This window comes from Mandrillus leucophaeus, unplaced genomic scaffold, assembly GCF_000951045.1.
Source record: "Mandrillus leucophaeus isolate KB7577 unplaced genomic scaffold, Mleu.le_1.0 Scaffold769, whole genome shotgun sequence".
In the NCBI taxonomy this organism is placed as follows: Eukaryota; Metazoa; Chordata; class Mammalia; order Primates; family Cercopithecidae; genus Mandrillus; species Mandrillus leucophaeus.
The window spans coordinates 1,235,741-1,262,574 of record NW_012108352.1 but is presented as its reverse complement, the minus strand read 5'-3'; the positions used below and the strand labels follow the sequence as shown (position 1 = coordinate 1,262,574).

The window sequence follows — 26,834 nt, the reverse complement described above, 5'->3', positions numbered from 1 at the left end:
CAGTGGCTCATGCCTGTAATCCCAGTACTTTGGGAGGCTGAGGTGGGCAGATCACCTGAAGTCGGGAGTTCAAGACCAGCCTGACCAACGCGGAGGTACTCCGTCTCTACTAAAAATACAAAATTAGCTGGGTGTGGTGGCACATGCCTGTAATCCCAGTTACTTGGGAGGCTGAGGCAGGAGAATCACTTGAACCCAGGAGGCGGAGGTTGCACTCCACCCTGGGCAATAAGAGTGAAACTCTGTCTCAAAACAAACAAACAAACAAAACAAAAACAAAACAAAACAAAACAAAAAACGCTGTGGTATTGCTAGAAACAATAATTTGCTTCCTCATGTTGTGGAAAATCATAAAGTAAACCTAACTATCTGAACACATGTGGTTGGTTAAATATGACATCGGTTTTAATATTTTTACATTATAGAAATTGGGGAGTGACTATTGTTAAGCAGAATAAAAGATGCTAAACTATATATGGTGGGGTATGGAAGACTATTATAGATCATTTTATGCCTAGAGAGCCAGAAATTCTAAAATCCTGTCTTACTTTGGCTACAGTTTCCTATGAGGTTTTCAAGGAAAACATATGTGGACCCAGAAATGACAAATGTGAAATAAGACACCACTTTATTATATGTTGTGCTTTTCCCTTTATGTCCAGTGCAAACTCCCTGGTAAACTGAGTTTAAGTGTGAGGGAACCTCCTCACACTTATCTCAAAGCAAAATCTTAGGATCTCTCTGTGACCAGCTGCATGGTGAAGAGATGAAAGCCTGGTGTCACCTGTAAGAAAAAATGAGTCAAGGTAGTGTGACCTTCCATAGCTTGTCTTACATATAAAGTGGCGTTGTGAGTGAGGTACTCCTGCTCTCCTTCCCCTCTTCTCTCCAGTTCCCTTTGCCCCCTCCATTCCTTCTGCTACCCACCTTCCTCCCTTTCCCTTTTTCACCTTTCTTCTCCATCCCTCCTTTTTCCCTCCTCCCTTACCCACCTTCCTCCCTTTCCCTTTTTCACCTCTCTCTTCTTTCTCCTCCACCCCTCCTTTCTCCCTCCTCCCTTACCCATCCCCACCCTCTTCTACCTTTCCCTTCCTGTCCCTCCATGCCCTGTTCCTTCTCCTTGTCCCATTGCTCTCCAAAATCTTGAATGAGTGTCCTCCAACAGAAAAGCTAAGATGTGGGAAATACATCAGAATGTTAATAATAGTTATCTTTTTATTAAATTGTCCCCTTCCTTGTGATCCTCTACTTTTTTCTATGATAAGCATCCCTCTTTTATAGTCAGGAGAAAAGGCTAGATTTTCATAGTATAACACACTTTAATATTTATTTATTTTAAGTTGCAATAAAAGAACATGAAAAACAGTATCAAATGAAGTGATCATTTTCAGTGAAAGGGAAGGTAGAACATAATACAAAGAAAACATGGTATCTTCAGTTTACAATTACACAATATAAGATGAAGAAACTTTTTAAAAAATACTATGTCATATTAACACCTCGGTGGTAAACAGTAACATCATTATCATTAAATTTATAGGCCACTATATGTCACATACACAAGGTCTCGGTTGAATCAAATGTGGTCTTGACATTCTTAAATGTATGCTAATCTTTTTCAAGCAGTCAAACTTCAAAATACACTGTTTTAGTTACTATAAGTACTGGATTTCTATAGCAAACTAATGAAGGCACAGCTAGTGCAAGCAGATTTAAACGCTTAGTCTTCTGGGCTGGAAAAAAGAAAAAAATAAAGCACTTGCATTGGTACTTCATGAACTTTTTTTTTTTTCAAGCAAATATTTGTTTCAGTTAACATTTGTGACAGTTTCACAGCTACAGTCTAACGAAACATGACTAAAGGACATCACAAAAATCAACACTGTAGCACCAAACTAACATGCTTTAGATAATTGACCACAGCTTACATATTTTGAAGAATATTATACTACAACAGTCTAGATAGAATAAACTGGCACTTAGACACTTTTTAGGACCATTTTTAAAATATAGACTACCAAGAAACCACAAAAACATGACTATAAGGAATAAGAGTGTTCAGGTTACAGGTCAGGGTTTTACTTTTTTCAAGGCTGTATGAATCTGCTTCACTTCTTGAGATTTTAAGATTCTTGAAAAATCTTTCAGATTGACTTATTTTCTGTATTTCCTGTTTCCATAATGTTTGCCAAATGGATAGTAGGTACCATTGACTTCTCCAGTATAGTAATAGATTGATTTCAGGATGACATTATCATGTAAAATCTGCCCAATTTCAAAGTCCTCATCCAGGATAGCATCTTCTCGTGGTTCCAGCTTCCCAATCATAGGAATCTCAGGAGGACTAAAGAAATTGAAGAATGATGCATTAGGAACCACTCTTGGCTGGATTTCAATTTCTCCAGTAGCAGTTGTGCGACTCTGGGTAGTTGTCACAGTAACATCTTTTCCTCTTCTCCAGTCTATCTTGCAGCCTTTGCAATCTTCAATTTCCCATCCCCAAGAAAAGAAGGGATCATTGTGATCTGGTTTTGACTTTATTATATATGTCTTCACCAGCACCTCATTTCTGAAGTATGGATTGGGTAGAAAATGAAATTCAAAGGTGTAACTTACAGGCTGGCCAGGTTTTGAGAACTTCAGGCTAACATCCGACAAGAACTTCAGAATGGGCTCATCATACTTCTGAATCATAGGCCCGAGCTTGTCAACATTCTTTAAAACAATCAGCCAATAGTCAGGAATGCCTTTAGGGTCTTCTCTTTTAGGCTTTCCCCTCCTAGCTCTTTTAAGATCTACACTGTCCTGAAGCCTTTCCTCAGGAACTCTTTTATGAGCCTCTCTTACTGCAGCCCTTGCCTTAGCCTCTGTTGCTTTAGGCTGTTCTTTATCATCTGCCTTTACCTGGGGGGCTTCTTTAGGATCTTCTTTTACTTCAGGGGTTGCCTCCATACAGTCTGCTTTAGAATCTGCTTTTTCTTCAGCCTTTATCTCAGGGATTTCTTTAGGAACTTCCTTTTCTTCATCTTTGACCTCAGGAATTTCTTTAGGAACTTCCTTCTCTTCAGCTTTCACCTCTGGGTTTTCTTTAGGGGTTTCTTCTTCCTCACCCTCTAAGGGAGGCATTTCACTAGGGGTGTTATCCTGCACCTCCTCATCACTGCTGAACTCCTCATCCTCTGAATTCCATTCACATTCTTCTTCTGTAGGCTCGTATTCTGCATTGATGATTTGAAACCGCCTATCATATAGAGGCTTGTTGAGTTCAGCATATTTTCTTTCAAGATCATGAATTGCTTTTAAGAACAGGGTGTCTACCTTGTCACATTCTTCTTGAATGTTTCTAAGCGCTTGCACACGATTTCTAACTGCTTGAGGCAGCCTATCCACGAAATTTGTTCCCAACGGGGCTCGCCGCGCCCTGCTGGAAGGCTCAGGTACCCTTTTCTTTCTATACAAGCGGCTGCGGCTGCTAGTGCTGCCGCTGCTGCTGCTGCTGCCGCTGCTGCTGCTGCTGCTGCCACTACTGCTGCTGCCGCTGCTGCTGCCACTAGTGCTGCTGCTAGAGCTACTGCTGTCAGATTCTTCCCCAGAATCACTAGTCGAGCTAGCCATCTCCTCTTCGGCAACCCCATGGGCGACGGGTTCCGAGACCATTTTAAAATCTGCTTCTGCCATCTTGCAAGCCTGAAAAACTCTACTGCGGAGACCGCGCGACCAGAGATGGGCAGAAAATGACTCACGGATGCTTGAGTGGCGGCGGCGGAGGCCCGGGCTGCGGAGGTGGCAGCGGCGATGGCAGCAGCGGCGCAGAGCGGAGCTGGAGCTGGGGATGCAGAGGCCGGCGCTGAGGTGGCAGCGGCAGTGGAGGCCTGGGCGACAGCGGTGGCGGCAAGGCCTCTCCCGGCTGCAGCTACACAGTTCCGAGATGTACCGCAGCCGAATGGCGCAGTATGAGACCCCGAGATCTCTTCTCGTTTTAGATCGCGAGCCCCCTCCCCTCGCAGTCAGACCTCCCGTTAATTTCGTTCCCAGTATGCCTTTAGTTCGCTCCTCATTTGCTGGTCCACCTTAATTGACAAACCGTACGCCCAACGAACGGCCAAACGCCACTACTCCTGGCTCCGCCCACCTTCCCAGACGCTGCTCGCCGGCTGAGGTGCGACCCCCTGGAAGGTGTCCCCAAGCCCCCCAAAAAGTCTATATTTATAGTTTTATAATTAAAAGAGGAAAAAAAAGCGTAGACAGGAGGTAAAAATACCAGCCATAGTTCCTAACAAGGGCAGAAGAGGCGTGTCTTCTTTCTCCGATCCGCCCATCCTGAATTCCCGTTTAGTTTGTCACGGGTCTCTTGACAAAAATCTGTAAAAGAAAAAAAAAAAAAAAAATTGAATGAAAATGGTCCAAATGGCGTCATTGGGTAGTGTGACTGTGGACGATTTAAAAACAAAACGATTTTCTCTAAATATTCTATGAGCAGTATTTTTACACTGGATAAAAAAGGGGAGAGTCGGTTATTGGCAGAGGGGGGAGGGACTAGACAGCAGGCGTATTGCATTCCACGAAGCTGATTTAATAAGTGCTGTCTGTGATGTTTGGCAAGCCTGGTTTATATCCATCTACAAGGTTTGCGAACCCATGTTGCCGTGAGTCAGTTACACCATTTTTATTATATTTCTCTTTTTAGGCTGGCATATTATATACCCCAACCTTGCTGCTAACTTGCCACGTAGCCCTTCTCAATGCTTGCAACAACCTTGTAGATAAAACAAAGAGTGTATTAAATGTTAGGTAGTATTGTTAAAAAGCAAATGATTTGCGTTATACTTTTGTGCAGCAGGTTTCAATTCCAAGAACAGTGGGATGGGAGGGGGAATTTGTGCTAATGAATGTGCATCTTCTGTCAGTGTATGCGATGTCATCTGCCACCAATTTCCTTCTAATGTTGTAAAATTCTAGCCATACTATAGTATGATTTACAAGTCCAGTAATATGTGAATAAACTTTTGCAAAATGAAGTTTAAAAACGGGTATTTGTTATTTTTATTTACAGGATTTTTTTTTTCTGCTACAGAACAACTACCTTGGTACAATAAAAAAGACGAGTATTTACTTTTCATTGAAAGGTAAGGATCATATTTAGCACATTTTAAAGAATGACAAAAATTACTCATCTCCATCTGAATAAAAGTTTACAGGATGCAGTCATTTAGAGATTTATTTTAGATAATAATCTTGATAATTCTATGGAAACAGGAAAATCCACAGAGGTAATTTGGCATACTAATGTAGACAATAGCCTACTTAACCACATTAACTATCTAAACCTGGTCATAGAATACAAGTTGTAAATTAAAATATGAAATATGATAAATTATTCATTTCAAATGAGGAACTGTATTAAAGTTAGATTACTCTTTATAGAATTTGTGCTTTGTCATGTAGTCACGTTTTTTAAAAGTTATGAAACGCTTTTCTGTCTCATAAATGCATTTACTTTTATTGTATATCTCTAATTGTCAAAGTCTGTGAACATTGCAAAGATAAAACCTCAATACAGAAAATTCCAACAGTAGTAAAAACACACAATCTTAACCACCAAATGATAAGAATTACTAGCATTTTGATGCACTTCCTTCTAGAAATTTCCTTGTGCATATACATACCTGCCTATTTATGTATACTGCTTTACCTACGTGATACCATATTATGTTTTGTAGTCTTTTCATTTAATTTATCAGTTACTAATGGCTATATTTTCATGGCAAATGATCAACATCTTATTTTTAAATAAGTGCATATTCCATGGAAATAATTGCCTTAATTTATTTGAACAGATTCCTCTTATAGGGTGGCTATTTCTATACCATCTCTCCCCTTATATACATACTATTTTCCTGCTATAATAAAAGTGTCCCTGGATACCTAAAGCATATATTTCTATGCACTTCTGAAAATTGGTCATAAGATAAATTCCTAGAAATGAATGGCCTGGGAATGATCATTTCATATTATGGAATTATTATTGTATACATATTGCCAAACTCTCTGCAGAATGATTATCACAATTTACAGTTCCAACAGTGCATAAAGGTTCATTTTTTTTGTCATTCAGCTAATATATTTTTGTGCCTGTCGTATGCTGGGCAAATCTGGTAGAGAATTGTGGTATAACGGTGAATGAAACTTACTAAGTGCATATCCTTTCATTGAATAATTTTAATCAAAGCATATGTTATAGAAACAATGATTTACATCAATGGTGTTATACCATAAATATTGTTCTGAGACTCACTATTTCTTTTTAAATTATGGAGATTTTACAAAAAGTATGCTCTTATGTTTTAAACTTTGTAGCATCAGGAATTAGTATTTTAGAGTGAGTCATGAGGTAGGGATCCAGATTTTTAAAATACTTATTTTTATTAGCTAGCTAATTCTTCTAGTACCATTTATTTGGTAATCTTTCTATCTCCTGCTTACTTGAAATGCTACTTTGATCACATTAAATAAATTGCTTGGGTCTGTTTCTAAATTCTTTTCTGATCCATTGGTCAACTTTTTCTGCAAACAACTAATGAGTCGGTGTTAAGATAACTACATTTTGTGAAAATGATATGTGTTCATTGATAAAGTCAGACAATACATTGAAATACAAAGAAGAAATTAAAAGTAACTCAAAATACCACTGAGAAGTAATCACTACTTACATTTACATTTGTAATCAACATCTCCAAATTAATTTATCAATATTAGTATTTGTATTTCTTAGATTAGTGGTAAGATTGCGTTTTCATATGTTTATGTTTATTTGAGAACTGTCTATTCATATTTTTTGTTTTCTACTGAATTAAGCAAGAAGTTAATCAATGGTGAAATCCTAAAGGTAAAATGATTTTGGCCTTGACTTACTTAAGACAACTATGATTTCTTCAGGAAATAATGCATGATATTGGGCAAATGTGACTAAATTTCATATTAAAATTGGTTGGGTTTTTTTGGGGGGGATGCTTGGGGGTTTTTTTGGATGCTTTTCAAGGATTACGGATAACTACTTAACCACTCACACTGATCCTGGAAAAGTTTGGAATGGAACATGGAGATGAAAAATAGAAAAAAGCTTACAAAAACATCATATAAAAATAATGTATTAATCAACAATTGTGATTTTCAATTTGGAATTATTTTTTCCTAGATATAGGCAATGAAAATGTTGAAAGTAGATGACTTTTTCTAATCACAATTCTCTACTTTGTGTATCCATAAGTATCCTGTAATACACTTTTATTTTTGTAGCATTTTTTTTGGTTGATTAGTTTATTTAATTTTATGTAGTAGGTATCTAAAATAAAATAAGCTTTTTCTTCATAATCAATTTAATTGCTGCATTATATCCTATTTGTTCTACTGTGAAATGTACATATTAGTTTTATCATATCATATGCTTATTTTTCTTAATAAGGTTATATATAAATTATTTGCATAGTGATATGTTCTTTGTTCAATTACTAGATGATTTTTTTGTGGGAGGGCGGCTAAATGTTAATGCTTCTACATGAGATGATACATAACACAGAATCTGATAGTATACTCAGACTGAACATAGTACATTAACATCTGTTGATACCTCCCTTAATATGAATATACACACAATCCCTTCCACCACCCACTCCTGCCACACAAACACACAAAGTGTATAATGACACGTGTAGCAGCATTATCTTTTTTTGTAGGTATCTAAGAAGCGAAGCATTGCAAGTTCATTTATTTTTGAATGACTCTTCCTCCTGTTCTTCTTGGACAAGTTTTATCTGAATATACAAGTTAATTCTTTTTTAAAAACCATTTTATTGATGTATAATAGGCACACAACAAATGTGTCTATCTGTGAAAGTATCACCACAGACAAAATAATGAAAATTATATCATCCCTGAAAGTTTCCTCATATGCCTTTGAATCCCTCCTCTTGTCCCTAGACAATAACTAATCTGTTTTCTGTTCCTATAGATGAACTTGCATTTTCTAAAATTTTATATAAATGAAATAATGTAGTATGTTCCTCTTTTTGCCTGTCTTTGCAGAATTATTTTGAAATTTACCCATGTGGTTGTGTGTATCAGGAGTTTACTTTTCCTGTTTACTGCCGAGTAATTATTCATTACTTGGCAATACTATGATTTGTTGATGGGCATTTTTGTTGTTTTGAGTTCTGGGCTACTACAAATAAGCCTGCTATGATCATTTGTATATAAGTTTTGTATGGACATATGTTTTAATTTCTTTTAGCAAAATACATAGGAGTGGAATGACTAGATCACATGGTAGGTGTATGTTTCACTTTTTAAGAAATTACCTATTTTCCAAAGTGGTTGTTTTGCATTTCCACCAACAGTGCTAACATTTGATATGGGCAGTGTTTTAAAAGTTAGCCATTCTAATAAGTATTCAGTAGTATTTCATTGTGATCTTAATTTATATTTCTTTGAGAGTTCTTTATATACTCTGGATGCAAGTTCTTTGTCAGTTATAACTTCTGCAAATATTTTCTCTCAGACTGCATATTTTCTTTGAATTCTCTTAAGGGTGTCTTTTACTGTTTTTAAAGAGGAAACGTTAGTAATTTTTATATTGATACATCATACATCATATTTTGGGGCACATGTGATTTTAATACATGAAGACAATGTGTAATGGTCAAATCAAGGTAATTGGGATAAGAAGTTTGCAATTTTGATGAAGTACAATTTATCTTGTTTTTCTTCTATGGAGCATACTTTGGGTGTCATCTCTTAGAAATCTTTACTTAACCCAAAGTCACAATTATTTTCTTCCTTTTTTTTTTTAAGTTTTATACTTTTAGGTTTTGCATTTAGGTGTGATACATTTTTGCAAAAAGTACAAGGTATGGATTGAAGGTTTATTTCTTTTGATGTAGATATACAGTTTTTCCAGCACTGTTTTTGAATAGACTGTCTTTTCACCACTGACTCGCCTTTGCACATTTGTCAAAAATTAGCTGTCCTTGTATATGTGGGTCTGTGTTGGACTCTCTAATCTGTTCCTTTGTGTACTGATTTTAATGACACAATCGGTAGTTATCCATTTGTTAGATACATTTGGGAAAGAATGAGAACAAAATTGTGTGATAACAGAATTTCATTACAATGGAGACAGTCACAGGAGCTGGATCTTCATCCTTGACCTTTCACTTCTGCTCCCAACTATGTGACATAGAGGGTCAGATAACAGCAGTAAAAACCTAGAACAGAAATAACAAAAAGAAAAACCATAAATGTTCTTCTATTTTGTGGAGTTGCCAGTGTGTAGATGTCTACAGCCCAGCCACAAGAATGGTAGTTAGCATTATTCAGGAGCACAAATAATGCCCTGTTTTTCTCACATCTGATAAAGAGAGACCTACTTGCTAAAATGGAAATATTAAGTAGAAAGTATATTCAAGCTGTTAATAAGTTATGGTTCAAAGAAGAATAATAATAAAACATTGGTTGTTATGATGTTGCTATTATTAATAGTAGTAAATAAAACATTTGCTGTTTTATAACATTTTAAACGATAGCAGTGGTTTTCAAACAAAAATATTTCATTTTATACTTATTCTTATAATATGGATATACTCAAATGAACAGAATATGGTATGTTGTTATAGATTTTTATTTTTTAAGGAACCATTTCTGAATTGCATTTCTAGCACTATACCCTTAACTGCATGGCGTTTAAAAGGGAAGTTAAAATTAATGCAATGTAAGGTAAGGAAAATTATTTCCCAATTTGGATATTTAACATAGCGCTATTTTTTTAAAGAAAATTTAATTGTCATGTAAAAATTACATATATTTTTGCCATATAACATGATGTTTTGGTATATGTATACATTATTGAATGACTAAATCAAGCATTTTAACATATATGTTACCTTAAATGCTTATTTTTTTCTGGTGAGAACCCTCAAAATCTCTCTTACCTCCCTCCTGTCTAGCTGAAATGTTGTGTCTTTTTTTTTTTTTTTTCCGCTTTGTCGCCCAGGCTGGAGTGCAGTTTGCCATCTCGGCTCGCTGCAACCTCCACCTCCTGGGTTCAAGTGATTCTCCTGCCTCAGCCTCCCGAGTAGCTGGGACTACAGGTGCATACCACCACACCTGGCTAATTTTTCTTTTCTTTTCCTTTTTTTTTTTTTTTTTTTTTTTAGTAGAGATGGGGTTTCACCATATTAGCCAGGATGGTCTCTATCTCCTGATCTCATGATCCACCCGCCTTGGTCTCCCAAATTGCTGGGATTACAGGCATGAGCCACTGTGCCAGGCCATGTTGTCTTTTGAACAGTAGCTCCTCAAACCCCCAACTCCCAATCGTCTGGTAAACACCATTTTACTCTTTGTTTCTATGAATGTGACATTTTTATGCTCCACATGTAAGTGAGATCACGTGGTATTTGTCTTTCTGTGCCTGGCTTATTTCACTTAGCATATTGTTCTCCAGGTTTATGTATGTTGCCACAAATGTCAAGATTTCCCTTTTTAAATTCTGATCAATACTTCATTGTGTATATATACAATATTTTCTTTATCCATTTATCAATTGATGGACACTTAGGTTTATTCCATATCTTGGCTATTGTACATAATGCTGCAATGAAAATGGGAGTACAGATATCTCTTCAATGTATTGATTTCATATCCTTTGGATATATACTCAGTACTGGGATTACTAGATCATATGGTAGTTCCATTCTTAAGGTAGTTTTGAGGAATGTCCATACTGTTTTCTATAATGGCTATACTAATTCACCTTACCAGCAACAGTTTACAAGGGTTAGCTTTTCTCCACATTCTCACCAACACTTACCTTTTGTCTTTTTGATAATACCTATCCTAACAGGCGTGAGATGATATCTCATTATGGTTTTAATTTGCGTTTACCTGATTAGTGATATCAAATGTTTTTTCATATACCTATTGGCCATTTGTATGCCTTTTGAAAAACCTCTCTTCAGATCTTTTGCCCATTTTTTAAATTATGTTTTTTTAAATTACTGAGTTGTTTGATGAGTTCCTTATACATTTTGAATATTTAACCCCTTATCATATGTTTGGTTTGCAAATATATTCTGCCATTCCATATGTTGCCTCTTTACTCATTTACTTCTTTTATTTTAGGAACATTTTTAGTTTGATGTGATGCCTTTCGTCTATTTTTGCTTTTGTTGCTAATGCTAGTTTTGAATGTACAAACAGCATGTATTTTTCAAAATGTAAAACCACATCACAGAAGAATATTTTTACAAGGGTAATGAAGATTTTTTTGCCTGTAGTACTCATCTGAAGAATTTCTATCCTAAAATTCAAGTAAAGCAGACCTTTTTATTGCAAGTTTGAAAGTATTTTATTTAATTTTACTAAAAAGGAAGGAAAAATCCAGACTTTGAAAAATGAAAGATGCTTACTATGGATAGATAGATATATCTTATGTGCATATGATATATATGTATATATCTTATATGATATCTTAGATATATCTATCTATCTGTCTATCTATGCAATGGCTATTTCCCCATTTTGCAATTTATTTGGACAAAGTAGAAGAAGCCCAAAGTGACATTTTCTGCCGAATTTTTTCCAGAATATCCAAATATATTTAATTAATTTCATTAGGTACCTCCTCTGAGAAAAAAAATAGTTCTCCATTCTGGTAGATGTTTCTATGAAAGTATATGTTTAGTATGTAGTATAGACTAATGCTTCAGCAAATCTGCTGTTGATACTTTCAAGGGAATGATAGCTAACACTTCACAATTCTCTAAGAAGTGAGTAAACAAACAAGATGTCAATGCACTAATTGTTGCTTTTGGTTAAAAAATCTGCTTCTCAGAGAAAGAAGAAATAGAGGCATGCATTCTCTAGATTCATTACTTTGATTTAGCAACTCTCTTAAAACAGGTGTAAACAAAATTTTAAAATGATAATATTGACCACGTTTGTCTGTCTTCTCTTATAACCAGCATTTGTCTATCTGAAAGAATGAGTATTTTTGTTTGTTTGTTTAGAGGTAACTGGATACCTTAATTAAAACTGTTTCATTATTTACATCATGAGAATGTGTTATAGCCTTCTTTGTAAGAAAGATTAAATATGACATGAAAAGAAAATTACGTAAATGTTAGACTGGTTGACCAATCTGCTTGTAGCAGCCCCCAAACTGCTCCTTAGCCTCTCAGATATGCTATACATAGTTCTTAGAAAGGTCTTTCTGAAAACACTTATATCCTTTCTCTAATCCTAAACTTTTAGTGATACTCCACTGTCTGGAATCAAACCAGTGTATAAGTACAAGCTGTGTCCTTTACCCTCTAGTGACCGTGGGCAAATTTCTTAACTCTCTATGCCTCAATTTCCTCATCTGTAGAATGGGGATAATAATAGTGCCCACCTCACACAGCAATGGTGAGCTTGAAATGACATAGTACATGTAAAATTCTTATAACATGGTGCATGTCCAAACAGTTTTTACTAAACTTATCTTCTCCAGGAATAGTTACCCAATTGAACATAGTTCTTTAACTCTGTCTTTCCTTCAGAGCTTATTTGCTTGGGGTGTATTACATTTTTGTGTGCTTTATGATAAACATTATAACAGAGCCACATACATCATTTGTTGCGTGTACACACACATGTTCTTTTCCTATGTGTATTTTAAATTTACCTAGGAGAGGGACCAAGATATTTTCTTATTTATAATCCTCTGTCCTCTCTCAGAGAATTGCTCTGCACAAGAATACATTTAGTACTGTACTAATTAACTTCTTAAACAAATGAACTGGCTTCCTTGCAGCAGTACCTTTTTTTTTTTTTTTTTTTTTGAGACAAAGTTTTGCTCTTGTTGCCCATGCTGGAGTGCAATAGTGTGATCTCGGCTCACTGCGACCTCCACCTCCCGGGTTCAAGCCATTCTCCTGCCTCAGCCTCCCAAGTAGCTGGGATTATAGGCATTCACCACAACGCCCAGCTAATTTTTGTATTTTTGATAGAAATGGGGATTAACCCTGTTGGTCAGTTGGTCCCGAACTCCTGACTTCAAGTGATTCACCTGCCTCGGCCTCCCAAAGTGCTGGGATTACAGGAGTGAGCCACCACGTTCAGCCAGCAGTACCATTTTTTACTTGCTGTTCAAATAAAACTTGTTTTAGCCTTTAATTGCATTCTAATTTAACAATTGTCTCTTAATTGTGCCTGATTTACTGATGCATAATTGTTATGCAACAAATTACATTAGTTTACTAAATTTTCAGGTTTTAAAGAATTGGTGTTTTGCCAACCAACTTCTAAATAGTAACACCTCATAAACTATTAACAGTTAGGAGGACACACAGAGTCTTCAGGAGAAAAATTTTGGAATCTAATGATGATCCACACTTAATATGAAATTAAAATGTCTGTTTATTTAACCCTTTTATTTCATTAGTATTTTATTTCTAAAGGACAATATTCCTAGATAATTATTGCAAAATTGCTTTACATATAATGAGCATTTAAAGGAAAATATAGATCAAATTACCAGAGCTTCTTATTTTAATAAACAGTACTCTGAATATCTCATAAAATGGCTACCCTAATGACCTAATTACTTTTATTCTTATCAGAATCTGTTGCTTGAATTAAGCATAATCAAACTTGCCACATTGCATTTTCCTGTCTCGTAAATTACTGAAAACAACTTCCCTCCAATTTCTTTGTTGTTTAAAAGATACTTTTCTTTGGAAAGTCAAGTCATATTTCTATTATAATTATAAAAATAATACATGCTTGTTTTTTGAGGAACCTCCATACTGTTCTCCAGTGGCTGTATTAGTTTACATTACTACTTAAAATGTATGAGTTCCCTTTTCTATGCATCGTCACCTGCATTTGTTAATTTTTATCTTTTTTATAATAGCCATCCTAACTGGGGTGAGATGATATCTCTTTGTGGTTTTGATTTGCATATCCCTGATGATTAGTGATGTTGAACATGTTTTCATATATTTGTTGGCCATTTGTATGTCTTCTTTTGAAATGTCTGTTCAGATAATTTGCCAATTTTTGAAAAAAAATTTTTTTGCCGTTTTGAGTTATTTGCATATTCTGGATATTAATTCCCTGTTGGATGAATAGTTTGCAAATATTTTCTCCCATTCTCTAGGTAGACTTTTCACATTGTTGATTGTTTACTTTGCTGTGCACAAGCTGTTTAGTTTGATATAGCCCTATTTTTTTATTTTTGCTTTTGTCACCTGTGTTCTTGAGGTCTTATTCATAAAGTCTTTTCCCAAATCAGTGTCCTGAAGCATTTACTCTATGTTTTCTTCTAATAGATTTATTGTCTTGTGTCTTACATTTAAGTCTGATCCACTTTGAGTTTATTGTTGTATAGGGAGAGAGGTGGGGGAGTATAGTTTCAGTTTTCTGCCTATGGTTATCCAGTTTTCCCAGCACTATTTATTGAAGAGTCTGCCCTTTCCCAATAAGTGTTCTTGGAGCCTTTGTCAAAAATCAGTTGGCTGTGGATATGTGGATTAATTTTTTGATTTTCTGTTCTGCTCTATTGAACTATGTGCCTCTTTTTGTGCAAGAAGTCAAATTTTTTTAAATACAAAAGTCAGTTATTGAAACATTTAGATGGTTGGGAAAATGCCAGAAACCAGAGCTTAAGGACATATCTGCCTTGGTAACTTAGAACAACAGAGCTGGTTCTCAATATGTAAAAAAGATGTCCATAATAGAGTTTCAAATGAAAAAAGTAAGTTGTGAGACAATATCTATTATTTGATCCCATCTATATAAAAAATATAGATGTATATATGTTTGTGCATGTGTGTTTGTTTTCATTTACATAGAAAAATGTCTGACAATATATACATCGAACCAGTTAAATTAGATTGAAGGAAAAGCTTTAACTTTTTATTTTCTATCTGAATCACTTTTTGAATTTTTAAAACAAGCATGTATTTTTTTTTATAATTAAAAAAACAAACATTTAAGACAATAATGAATAACATTGTTTGCTTAAATTGGGTCATTATTTGGTCAAAGCTTATATAGAGAGCTGAAACAGTGTTTCAATTACTACTTTTGCAAAGTAGGAACTATCTTTCACTTGAACAGCACTCATACAGGCTGCTCTGAGGTATCATCATACATGGGTGCTATGTAAATTGTACCATTTTTAAAGAGTTTATGCTTTATTCTGATAGGTATTTGAAGCTTTTATGTATTTTTCTTTCCAAATAGCATGGTATTTTCTTGGGATGACTATAAAGTTATCAGAGGCAGTACTATCCTCCTCTCCATTATGTTCACTGTCTAAGTTCTGTGAAATTACTTTTATTTTAATTGTTTCTTCTTATTTCAAAACTTCTGTTCTTTGGCTTATTGACTCATACAGCTGTTTTTAATGGAGAAAATGACTATTGCTTCTAGAGACTTTTCTTGCCTGAAAAATGAAGATCGTGAGTTGGCTAATCATTCTTCTGATAAGTTTATTTCTACTCTTGTAGGAAAAACTTGAGCCAATTTCTACAAATGTCTATTTTAATTTTATGATATCTTTTTTCCTATAGTTTTGTGATGATTTGAAGAAATTTCAACCTATAAAATATTGCTTGATCACAAAATCACTAGGCAGATTGCACTTTTTCTGCAAATGATGTGTACCTAATTTAGCTGCAAATGATCTATGCATGCTTATAAATTTATAATATGCTTACCAAGAGATTCTATTAATTCAGTAAGACTTATGCTTACTGGACTGAAATTTGAAGTCATGGGACCAACGTTATTATAAAATAGTAAAAAGAAAAATTAATAGTATGCAAATTTCAGAGAGATAGCCATGAACACTGATAGAATATTCTAATAATTGTTCCCTTCTACACTGTCTTACATTCCAATCATCATTTCACTGTTTAGACTTCTGTCATTTCCCACATGGATTATTCACCTCACCTTCATTTATCTTCCAACCTCAAGCTCTCTTGCTTCCCTTCCAACGTACATACTCTGAAATTAACCCTTTTGCCGGGCATGCTGGCTCATGCCTGTAATCCCAGCACTTTGGGAGGTCAAGGTGGGCAGATCACTTGAAGTTAGGGGTTCAAGACCAGCCTGGCCAACATGGTGAAACCTGGTCTCCACTGAAAATACAAAAATTAGCTGGGCGTGGTGGCAGGCACCTGTAATCCCAGCTACTTGGGAGGCTGAGGCAGGAGAATCACTTGAACCTGAGAGGCAGATGCTGCAGTGAGCCTAGATGGCGCCACCGTACTCCTGCCAGGGTGACAGAGTGAGACTCCATGCCCCTGCCCCCCCAAAAAAGAAAAAAATAAAAGAAATTAACCCTTTTAAAATGTAATTTTCTTCATATCATTCCCTTCTCTAAAATCTGCAGTCACTTCTCATTTAAAGCCAGCATGACATAGGGATAAGAACATCAGTTTTGAAGATTTAGAGTTTAAACTTTGGCCTGCCACATAGCCTCTAGTAGGTAATTTTATACAACTTAGATTCCATAGTCAAACATACCCACCTTTGCCAGTCGCTAGCTGTGTAGCCTTGGGAATTTACTTTCACAAATACATAGTCTTCTTTTCAGTGAAACGTGGAAAATAATACATAGCTATGTCAATTAGGACTTTTTAGTTACAAGCAACCAAAATAGACTCTGGCTAACTTATGTAATATTTAATTCATTGGAAAAATATCAGGGTCTCACAGAATCAATGGGAGGCTAGTGAGTTAGGTATGGAAACAGGCAGAAACTGAAGTAGCCCTGCAGACCAAGGAAACAGGGAGTACAACATGGCCCCATAGCCAGAATAGTCTAATCATGATGTTGAGGCTGAGATAAACTGGAACATCAGTCATTTTCAATCCAATTATTTGCTACTTGGCTATAGGAGGATGAGGCTGCTGGTTATAGTCTCACTTGACTACTGTAGAAAGAAAACAAGAGTGCCATGAGACACAGGAAATGGATTTCCATTGTCTAACGTACAAAAGATGCCCACTAGGCATGTGACCCACCAGTCACATAATAGTGCTTAGTAAAGGGCTGTTTTAACAAGTCTAGACTCATTTATCAGGCATTCGTGGCCATTCACTTTCTGGCCTCAGCCTACTTTTTCAAACTTAGTTTTCCTCTGCATAAGCCCTGAATTTTCCTATCTGCTCTTCTCACTCAGCCCATTCCCACTGCCTGAAATGCTTTTGACCTGTTACTTCGTAAAAAGATGTATGACTGCACATGCATGTTTAATAGCAGCATAATTCACAATTGCAAAAATATGGAACCAACCTAAATGCCCATAAACCAATAGTGGATAAAGAAAATGTGGTATATATACAACAGCCATAAAATGGAATAAAATGGCCTTTGCTGCAACTTGGATGAAACTGGAGGCTCTTTTTCTAAGTGAAGTAACTCAAGAATGGAAAAAGAAATATCATATGTTCTCACTTGTAAGTGGGAGCTAAGTATGAAGATGCAAAGGCATAAGAATGATATAATAGACTTTGGGGACTCGGATGGAGGGATGAGAAGAGGTGAGGGATAAACAACTACATATTGGGTACAATGCACACTGCTCAGGTGATTAGTGCACCAAAATCTCAGAAATCACCACTAAAGAATTTACCCATGTAACCAAAGACCACCTGTGCCCCCAAAACTATTGAAATATAATTAAAAATGTTTTAAAAGATTAAAAAGATATGTGATTGACACATAATGGTTATACATATTTATGGGTTACAACATGGTGTTTTGGTACATGTATATATGTTGCATAATGATCAACTAGGGCAAGTAACATATGCATCACCTTAAACATCATTTCTTTGTGATGAACATTCAGTAACCTTTCTTCTAGCGATTTTGAAATATACAATGCATTGTCGATAACTCTAGTCATCTTACTATGCAATAGAACACCGGAATTTATTCTTCCTAACTGTAACTTTGTAGCAATGACCAATCTCTTCCCATCCCCAGACGGACTCACTACCTTCCTCATCCTCTGTTAACCACTGATCTACTTTCTACCTCCATAAGAGCAACTTTTTAAATTCTACATATTAGTGAGACCATGTGGAATCTTTCTGTCTCCGGATTATTTCACTTAACATAATCTTCTTCAGATTCATCCATGTTGCTGCAAATGACAGGATTTCACTCTTTTTATGGCTGAATAGCATTCTATTATGTTTGTATATCACATTTTCTTTGTCTGTTCATCTGTTGATGGACATTTAGGTTGATTCCATATCATGGCTATTGTGAAAATTGCTTCAATAAACGTGGGAATATAGATACATCTTGGATATACTGATTTTTCTTTTCTTTTTTTTTTTTTTTTTTTTTTTGGCAGAGGTATCTATACCCAGCAGTGGAATTGCTGGATCATATGGTAGTTCTATTTTTAGTTTTTTAAGGCACCACCAAACTGTTTTTTCAAAATGGCTATACTAATTTACATTCCCATCAGTAGTGTGTAAGGGTTGCCTTTTCTCCAAATCTCTCATATTTTAATATTCAACTTATCTTTTCTAAGGCTTAGTTCTCCTTTTTCTGGTCCCTGAATCACTGATTTTCTGTTTCCTCATTTTCTTTTAATCATGTATTGCTTGTTAATATCTTTTTTCAATGGTAGTCTTGTATCTTTGTCTAACTATTTATGTGCCTCACTTTTCCCATATAGATTATAAACCCCTTGAGAGGAGAGATCATGTATCATTTATTTATTTGTTTTCTTGATAACCCAGTGTTATGTATGTAGTAGATGTTCATTACCTTATAAAAAAAGTTTTTTCATTTCATTTCATTTTCTCGAAATCATTTTTGCCAAATGAACTTATGATGAATGAATGCAAGAATGTGAGTCATTAATTTAAATCAATACTAATTTAATTACCTACTGTATATGTACCACCATATTGATTGCTTTGGGGGGACAGAAAAAACAAACTTGAAAATTGCTTTAGGAGTAGCTCACAATCTGATTTAGGAGAGAAAAAAATACAAGTATGAGACACCCCCAGAACAATTATATAAATAAGTAAAATAAATAATGTAAAAATTTTAAATATCAGTGCTAAGGATATAAGAAAATGTAAATGCATGACTTAACTATATATATACACACATATATACACACACATATATGTGTGTATATATACGTATATATACATGTATATATATAACTATATATATATGTATGTGTGGTACAAGCAGATTGCTTTGTCTGGCATAAAGGGATTATGTTGGAAAATATAGACATGGTATTGGAGAATACAACAGTTATAAATTTAGATTTAATATAATAGGTAACAGCAATCATTTTTTCATTTTTGCTTTTGTTTTTTGAGACGAAGTCTCACTCTTATCCCCGAGGTTGGAGTGCTATGGCACAATCTCGGCTCACTGCAACCTCTGCCTCCCGGGTTCGAGTGATTCTCCTGCTTCAGCCTCCCAAGTAGCTGGGATTACAGGCGCCTGCCACCATGCCCAGCTAATTTTTGTATTTTTAGTGGAGATGGGATTTCACCATGTTGGCCAGGCTTGTCTCGAACTCCTGACCTCAGGTGATCTTCCCACCTTGGCCTCCCAAAGTGCTGGGATTACAGGCATGAGCTGCTGCACCTGGCCACAGCAATCATTTTTTAATTAAATTTTTTAAAATTTTGGTAAAAGTAATAGTTGATTAAATACAATAAAGTCCATATATCCAAAGAAACACTAATCTGCTGTCAATAGTGATAAATATTTATTGACTTAGAAAAATGATCATGATATAGTATTTAGTCATGCAAGCAAGTTACAAAATATTATGTATATAAACTTGGTTTTTTTTAAATAAAGGGTATAAATATGCATTAAAATATCTGGAAGTATAATCAACACGGTATTAACTATGTTTACATGTAAGTAGTGTACTCCATGGTTATTTTTTGTTTATCTGTATTTTTTTTCAGGAGATATTTTTGGTTGAAAAAATGCATATGTAAATTTAAAGACACTACAAGTTTTCAAGGACTGTGGTGATATGAAGATAGAACATGAGGTAGATTGCTTTAGCACCTATGCATAAGGATATAAAACCAGCAAGACTTATTTGATGAGACAATGGAAAGGGCACATTTAAGAGATGCTTTGGAGAAAATCAGTTTTACTAGGTTTCTAATTTAATATGGGATTAAGATAAGGAGACTGAAGATAACACTGAAGTTGTGAGAAACATGGGAAAATATAGGTACCACTAATAGGTATAGGAAAATTGAGAAAGAAAACAAGAGATGGAGGAGTTACCTTTTGCCAGGAGGAGTATAAGAGGTAACCAACTGTATGAGATGAAAACTGGAAAAAAAAAAAAAAAAAAAAAAAAGGCTTAGAAGTCAGGGCTGGAGATATAAATTTAGGTGTAAAGAGTGTTAGTATAGAAGTAGAAATTACGAAAATCGGTGCATATGGTGAGCCTAATAAAGCTAAGTAAGGACTTAAGAAAATCCACTAAATTGTTTTTATTTACTATATCCCTGTGTGTTTTTTAAAAACCTTTATTGAAATAGAATTACATAACATAAATTTCACTCATTATATGTGTATAATTTAATAATTTTAGTAAATTTATAGAGAGCTGTGTGACCATCGCCATAATTGTTAGAATTTTCCCGTCTCCCCAAAAAGTTATCTAGGGCCTGTTAGCAGTCAATACTTGTTTTTACATCCAGGCTTAAGCAAACACTCTTCTGGTTTCTGTCTATATAAATTTGCCTTTTCTGTACATTTTATCTAAATAGAATCATACAGTATATTCCCCCTCGTGCCTGGCTTCTTTCACTTATGTTTTTGAGGTCCATCCATGTTATAGCATGGATCAATAGTTTTTCTTTTTAATTGATGAATACTATTCCATTGTATGACTGTATCACATTTTATTCATCTGTTTACTAGGTGGTGGATATTTGGACGGTTTCCAGTTATTTTTGTTATTATGTGTAATGCTACTATACATGTTTACATACATGTATTTGTGTAGACACATGTTTTTGTTTCTCATGGATATATTTCTAGGAGTAGAATTGCTGTGTTGTATAGTGTATTTGTGATTAATTTGTTAAGAAACTACCAAAATATTTTCCAATGTGACTGTACTATATGACATTACCAGCAGCAAATGCACTGTGGGCCACTTTCTGTGTGTCCTCATCAACACTTGGTATAATTTGCCTTTTTTATTATGGTCATTCTAGTGTATATGTAGTAGTTTCTTATTGACTTCTGATTTGCATTTCCTTAATGACGAATGATGTTGAACATCTTTTCATATCCCTTTTAACCATTTTGTGTATTTTCTTTGAAGAAATATTTATTCAAATTATTTGCCAATTTTTAATTTTTTGGTCTTAATAATTATTGACTTGTAAGAGTTTTTCAAATATTCTGGATATGATCAGATGTATGATTTGCAATATTTTCTCTTATGTTCTTTTAATGATCACTTTTGAGTAACACAAGTTGATGAAGTCCAATTTATAATTTTTTTTCTTCTTTGAAACATGCTTTCAATATTTTACCTAAGAACTCTTTGCCCAACCCCAACTCATGGAAATGTTCTCCTATATTCTCTTCTAGAATTTTATAACTTTAGCTCTTACCTTTAGGTCTTACATTTAGGTCTGTGATCTGTTTTGAGTTAACTTTTTATATATGATGTGAAGTGTCTAATTTCTTTCTTTCCAAAAAAGATGGATATACAAATGTCCATTTGTTGAAAAGACTATCTCACCACTGAATTGTCTTTGTCCTTTTGTAGAAAATCAATTGACCATAAATGTATGGATTTGTTTTTAAACTATCAATTCTGCTCCACTTATTTATATTATATGTTAACACCACATTGTCTTAACTGGCTTTATAGTAAGTTTTGAAATCAGAAAGTATGAGTCATCTGATTTTACTCTACTTTTTCAAGATTGTTTCAGCTATTCTGGATCCCTTGTACTCTTATATGAATTTTCCAATCAATATGTCCGTTTTAGGATCAACTTGTCAATTTCTGTGAAGAAGCCAGCTGGTATTTTTGTAGGCATTGGATTTAATCTATCGGTCAAACTAGGGAGAATTGCCATGTTGACAGTGCTGATCCCTCCAACCCAAGAATATGAAATGTCACTTTAGTTAGTTAGATATTCTTTAATTTCTTTCAGTAATGTTTTATGTTTTTCATTGTATGAGTCCTGATAGAACCTCTGAGCTAAATGAGCTGGGGGTGGGGAGTATGGGAGCAGCTATAGGTTACAGTTACTTACTATTCTTATCCAAAAGTCAGAGATTTTTCAAGCATAAATGCTTCTCAAATGGAGGTAGGTTTTTGGTTAATTTCCAGAGTACCAAAATGGTTGCTTTGTTAATTTTGTCCCCGCTTATACAGGTAAGTATTTGCATTATACTTACCGATTCCATAACCCTAATCGAAAATTCAAAATCCAAAATGCTCCAATAAATATTTCCTGTGAATGTCGTGTTGCCACTCAGAACCTTTTGGGTTTTGAATCACTTTGGATTTCTGATGTTCAGATTAGGTATACTCAACCTGTAATACTTTTGGGGGAAAGGATTTCCTGATCTTCTCATCTAGTCATAACTGGAAGTTCTGTCATCTGTGTATGTTTACGCGAATTTATGTTCCAAGTGCTTCTAGCTCCAAATGCTCAGTAACATAATATGTATTGAGATGCCAATTCAGTCAAAAAAACAGTTAAACTACCACTTGTCTTATAAAGACAAAACATTTAGGTTACTGAATAGTTTCCTTTTTTGTATTGAATAGACTCTATGTTTTAGCATGGTGATAAAACAGTTACTGAGATTGGCTACATAATTTAAGTAAACAAAAGATATATTCCAGCACTTCTTATGTGTTCAATACCACAGGAAATAATGGATGAATAAATCATCATTGCTGCCCTAAGGATCCTGTAGACTAGGCAGTAGTAATGTGCTGCCATTGAACCTTTATGGCACTGTCATATTTTTAATTATGTAGTTACTTGTGATTTATTTAATATGAACATCCATAAAATCTGTGAGGTTAGGAACCATGGTAGTATTGTTTACCTCCGTGTTATAAGCATTTCCTAGCACAGTGTTTGGAACATAATAGACACTCCATAAATACTGTTTGAATGAATGAGTGAACAACATGTCATGGAAATATAGGGTAGAAGGAAATTATTTCCTACTAAGAGGACCAGAAAAGTCAGGGATTAAAGGAAAGGTTTCCAGTGAAAGGAAACAATGATGATTGTTTAAAGTCAAAGAGTTAGAAAAGACCCAGAAATATCTGAGGAAATGTAAGGTATTTTCTAGGGCTGTAGCATAGGAGTAATAGTGATGAGTCAAGGAAGAAAAGAGAATAAGAAGAAGAAAGTTAAGGGGAGATGAGTTTGGAGAAGCAAGTGGAAGCCAGGGTCTTTCTGACAAACTAATGACATTTTAAAAAGTCAGGGTTTTATTTTAAAGTAGGTAACTAGAGTTGGCAGTATGGAAGATGGACTGGACACAGAAAAGAGTAAATAATATGTATGCAAGCTGGGCAAACCCAGTGTACAATATTTGCATAGCCATCTGTATTATGTATAGGATCCTCCTAAAAGCTGACCTGAGAGAGAGAGAGAGAGGGAGAGAGAGTGTAATGTCACTGAGATATATATTCTTTAATTTCAAAATTTGCTTTGGAATTTTTGTTAAATAGAGCCACATGGTCCTCCCTTTATATCCTTGTGACAGCATGATAATTCTTAATATTAACAATTCTAACAATATGAAATTACATCAGTATGACACATTTGCCTTTTGGAAGTGTGCTCATATTAGTGCCATATTTGATTTTCACAAAAACTCACAAGATAGAGACAGCTTTTTTCATTGTACCAATGTGAAGACTATCCTAATAAAGGCTAAAAGATCAGCCTATGGTTTCATAACCAGTACAAGTTAAGATGCAACATTAGAACGCTTTTTGAAGTCCAAACCCCTTCTAAAGGTAGCATGCATCCATGCATTTTAGTAATAACTTTACTGCTTTTGCTTTTTGTAACTAACGTTTCTTATAAAAGTTTTATAAGAAAGTTTTAACTTTGAAATAACAACAAGGTTAGCATTTGCTTCTTTGAAATTGCTCTTTTGAAGTATTTCCACAGTGTAAAAAGTTGAATAAAGAATTACCTAGATAATAGATTATGAATATAATATTTGTTAAAGTTAAAATGTTGGTTACTATCCAGTACAATAAAGCACCTGTATTTTAGACCTTTTACAAAACCCAAGGTACATTTTTTTAAAGGGAAGGAACAAGTGAGCACAGAGAAAAAATAATATTGGGTTGGCAGCACAGGGATCATCTTATATGTTTAGAAGGTGAGAGTAAGATCAAGAGAAGCACAGGTAGAAATGCAAAATGCAGATGAAAAATGTCAATATTACTGAGCATCTTTTGAGAAAGATGTTACATGCTTGTTTATAATGGTTTCATATGGAATATCTTTTGATGCAGTAAACCACATTGAAAATATTCTCCAGTTAATATAACACAATGGAAAACTTCTGCCATGGGATTTTTACAATAATAAACATTATACTAAACATTCTTGAGATCTCTTTAAAAGTTGATTGCTTGTACTTTAAAATTCGATGTATTGTGTGAAATCAATTCAAAGGGTCAGAAATTCAAGGTGAAATTAGGAAAAATTTAAATCCCCAGTAAGATAAAACACCTGCAAAATTAACCCAAGAGATGACTGGTGAGTAGATAATTCAATTTGGAAGCACCCAGAGTTTTGATTGAGCCTGAAGGAGATACAAATAGACCGTGATTATAAATTGAAAAAGTGAAATCTAATCATTTAACAGGAGAATGAATTATCAGAAAGAAAACTCCATTAGGGAAAATCAGAGAGCTGGCTGCAGGTTTCCGGCACTGTCTAGGAAAGAGAGTGTCCTGATTAGTAGATTGGAATATTCCAGTCCCCATCTCAATAATGGAGATGGGTAAGTACATCAAATTAAACCTTGAGGCAGTGATCATTAAAAAAATCTACTGACTCCCTTTTTAATGATTCCAGGCTCACCAAGGAAAACTCTGATTATGATTTTAATGTATGATATCCATACAAAAGTATGTATATGCTCTAATAGAGACAGAATATGCTGGTTATTAAACTAAACATTCCTGTGTTTATAATATTTACCAGTATAAGCTATTGCACGGGCATTCTGATTTATACTTAAATATTTTATGACTTTAGATAGGGAGAATTAGCCTCACTACTCCCGGTACTACTAGGACACTGACAGAATAGCAGTGTCTAACTGAAAGGAAACAAATATGTCTATATAGAAGGGCATGTTGGTGACAACATCCATCTGTTTGCAATTGGTAAAAGAACTAGGTGATGATAGAGAATATGCATATTTTTTCTATTCTCTGTATTGTTTTAATGTGAAATTTTTCCTATGGCAATGGTTTTCAGACTTTAGTTTCTGAAGACTTTTTTTTTTTTTTTTTTTTGAGATGGAGTCTCAGCCTTGTCACCCAGGCAGGAGTTCAATGGCACAATCTCGGCTCACTGCAACCTCCGCCTCCTGGGTTCAAGCGATTCCTCTGCCTCAGCCTCCCAAGTAGCTGGGATTACAGGCATATGCCACCACGCCCGGCTATTTTTTTTTTTTTGAGATGGAGTCTTACTCAGTCGCCCAGGCTAGAGCGCAGTGGTGCGATCTCGGCTCACTGCCAGCTCTGCCTCCCGGGTTCACGCCATTCTCCTGCCTCAGCCTCCCGAGTAGCTGGGACTACAGGCGCCCGCCACCACGCCCAGCTAATTTTTGTATTTTTAGTAGAGACGGGGTTTCGCTATGTTACCCAGGATGGTCTCGAACTCCTGGCCTCAGGTGATCTGCCCGCCTCGCCTCCCAAAGTGCTGGGATTACAGGCATGAGCCACCATGCCTAGCCCTGAAGACATTTTTTAAATTCCTAGGTCTTATTCCCAGAGATTCGGATACACTTGGTCTGGGATGAAACACAGGAATCTGCATTTTTAAACATCGCTCTGTATAATTCTCATCCTGAGGGTTAATGAACTATGAGCAGCACTCTTACACAGAGGAAAACTTTCTTAAAAGGATGGTTCACTGCTGGGCAAAATGTCATGGGTTTCTGTTAGGTTTCTGTTAACTGACTGAATTGAAACATTCTAACCAGTTCTAAGCCTGTGATTGGTCAGAACTGTGTATTCAAACCACAATGAGCATTGAGGAGGTAGCAGGCAGTTTGATAAGAATAACTGATTCGGGTTGTGGCTAGGGCAAGACAAAATGGCTGCCGTCTTCACCGCCGTATGCTTGGAGGTGAAGAACAGGAGATAAAATCCTTTGAGGGGGCCGTTGCTGTTCTATAGCAGAAGCAAATAGGTAAGTGTCAATGGCAAGGGGTTGCCTGGGAAACAGAATCCCACTAAAATCGCCATAATCTTCTCATAGCCACCTCAAAACAATTTAAGTAAAAACAACGTGCCTCTTACGGAAGTACAAGTGTCCTTTCCAGTGTCCTTTCTCTCAGACCCAGATTACTGCCTCTAAAACTTCTCTGATACAAAATCTTGGAGCTTCTTCAAGAGATGAGCAATTATTTAATTGAATATATGCAGTTAGAATAGGATTCCGGACATAGGGGGAGGGGAAACTAAGAGCTGGAAATTGCTTAAGAGTAGTATAGGGGGCCGGGCGCG

The 26,834-nt window shown here is 35.4% G+C and overlaps 2 protein-coding genes across 8 annotated transcripts in view; one reads left to right on the top strand and one right to left on the bottom strand.

The window, feature by feature from the left end:
• Positions 1 to 1,304: 1,304 nt before the first annotated feature.
• NAP1L3 (nucleosome assembly protein 1-like 3) lies at positions 1,305 to 4,054 on the bottom strand. Of its 2 annotated transcripts, XM_011966646.1 has the most exons (2): positions 3,151 to 4,054; positions 1,305 to 3,075 (listed from the first exon to the last, which is right to left on the bottom strand). In XM_011966646.1, the coding sequence occupies exons 1-2, from the start codon at positions 3,676 to 3,678 to the stop codon at positions 2,155 to 2,157; spliced, it is 1,449 nt and encodes a 482-aa protein (XP_011822036.1). In that variant the 5' UTR covers positions 3,679 to 4,054; the 3' UTR covers positions 1,305 to 2,154. The 2 variants fall into 2 exon arrangements, with proteins under 2 accessions (XP_011822036.1, XP_011822035.1); XM_011966645.1 differs by having other exon boundaries at positions 1,305 to 4,054.
• Positions 3,730 to 26,834, top strand: part of FAM133A (family with sequence similarity 133, member A) — a 39,097-nt gene continuing 15,992 nt past the window's right edge. For 2 of the 6 annotated variants that reach the window (XM_011966651.1, XM_011966647.1), the window contains exons 1-2: positions 4,386 to 4,646; positions 5,054 to 5,126. The gene's annotated coding sequence lies outside the window, so the exon portion shown is untranslated. Of the gene's footprint in view, positions 3,952 to 4,385; positions 4,647 to 5,053; positions 5,127 to 8,287; positions 8,323 to 26,408; positions 26,518 to 26,834 lie in introns of those variants that run through there. The other 4 variants (XM_011966649.1, XM_011966650.1, XM_011966648.1 and 1 more) reach the window with 4 other exon arrangements.

What these genes read in the sequence shown, in the direction of transcription:
- NAP1L3 (XM_011966645.1), bottom strand. Translation starts at nt 3,678, where the DNA reads ATGGCAGAAGCAGATTTTAAAATGGTCTCGGAACCCGTCGCCCATGGG.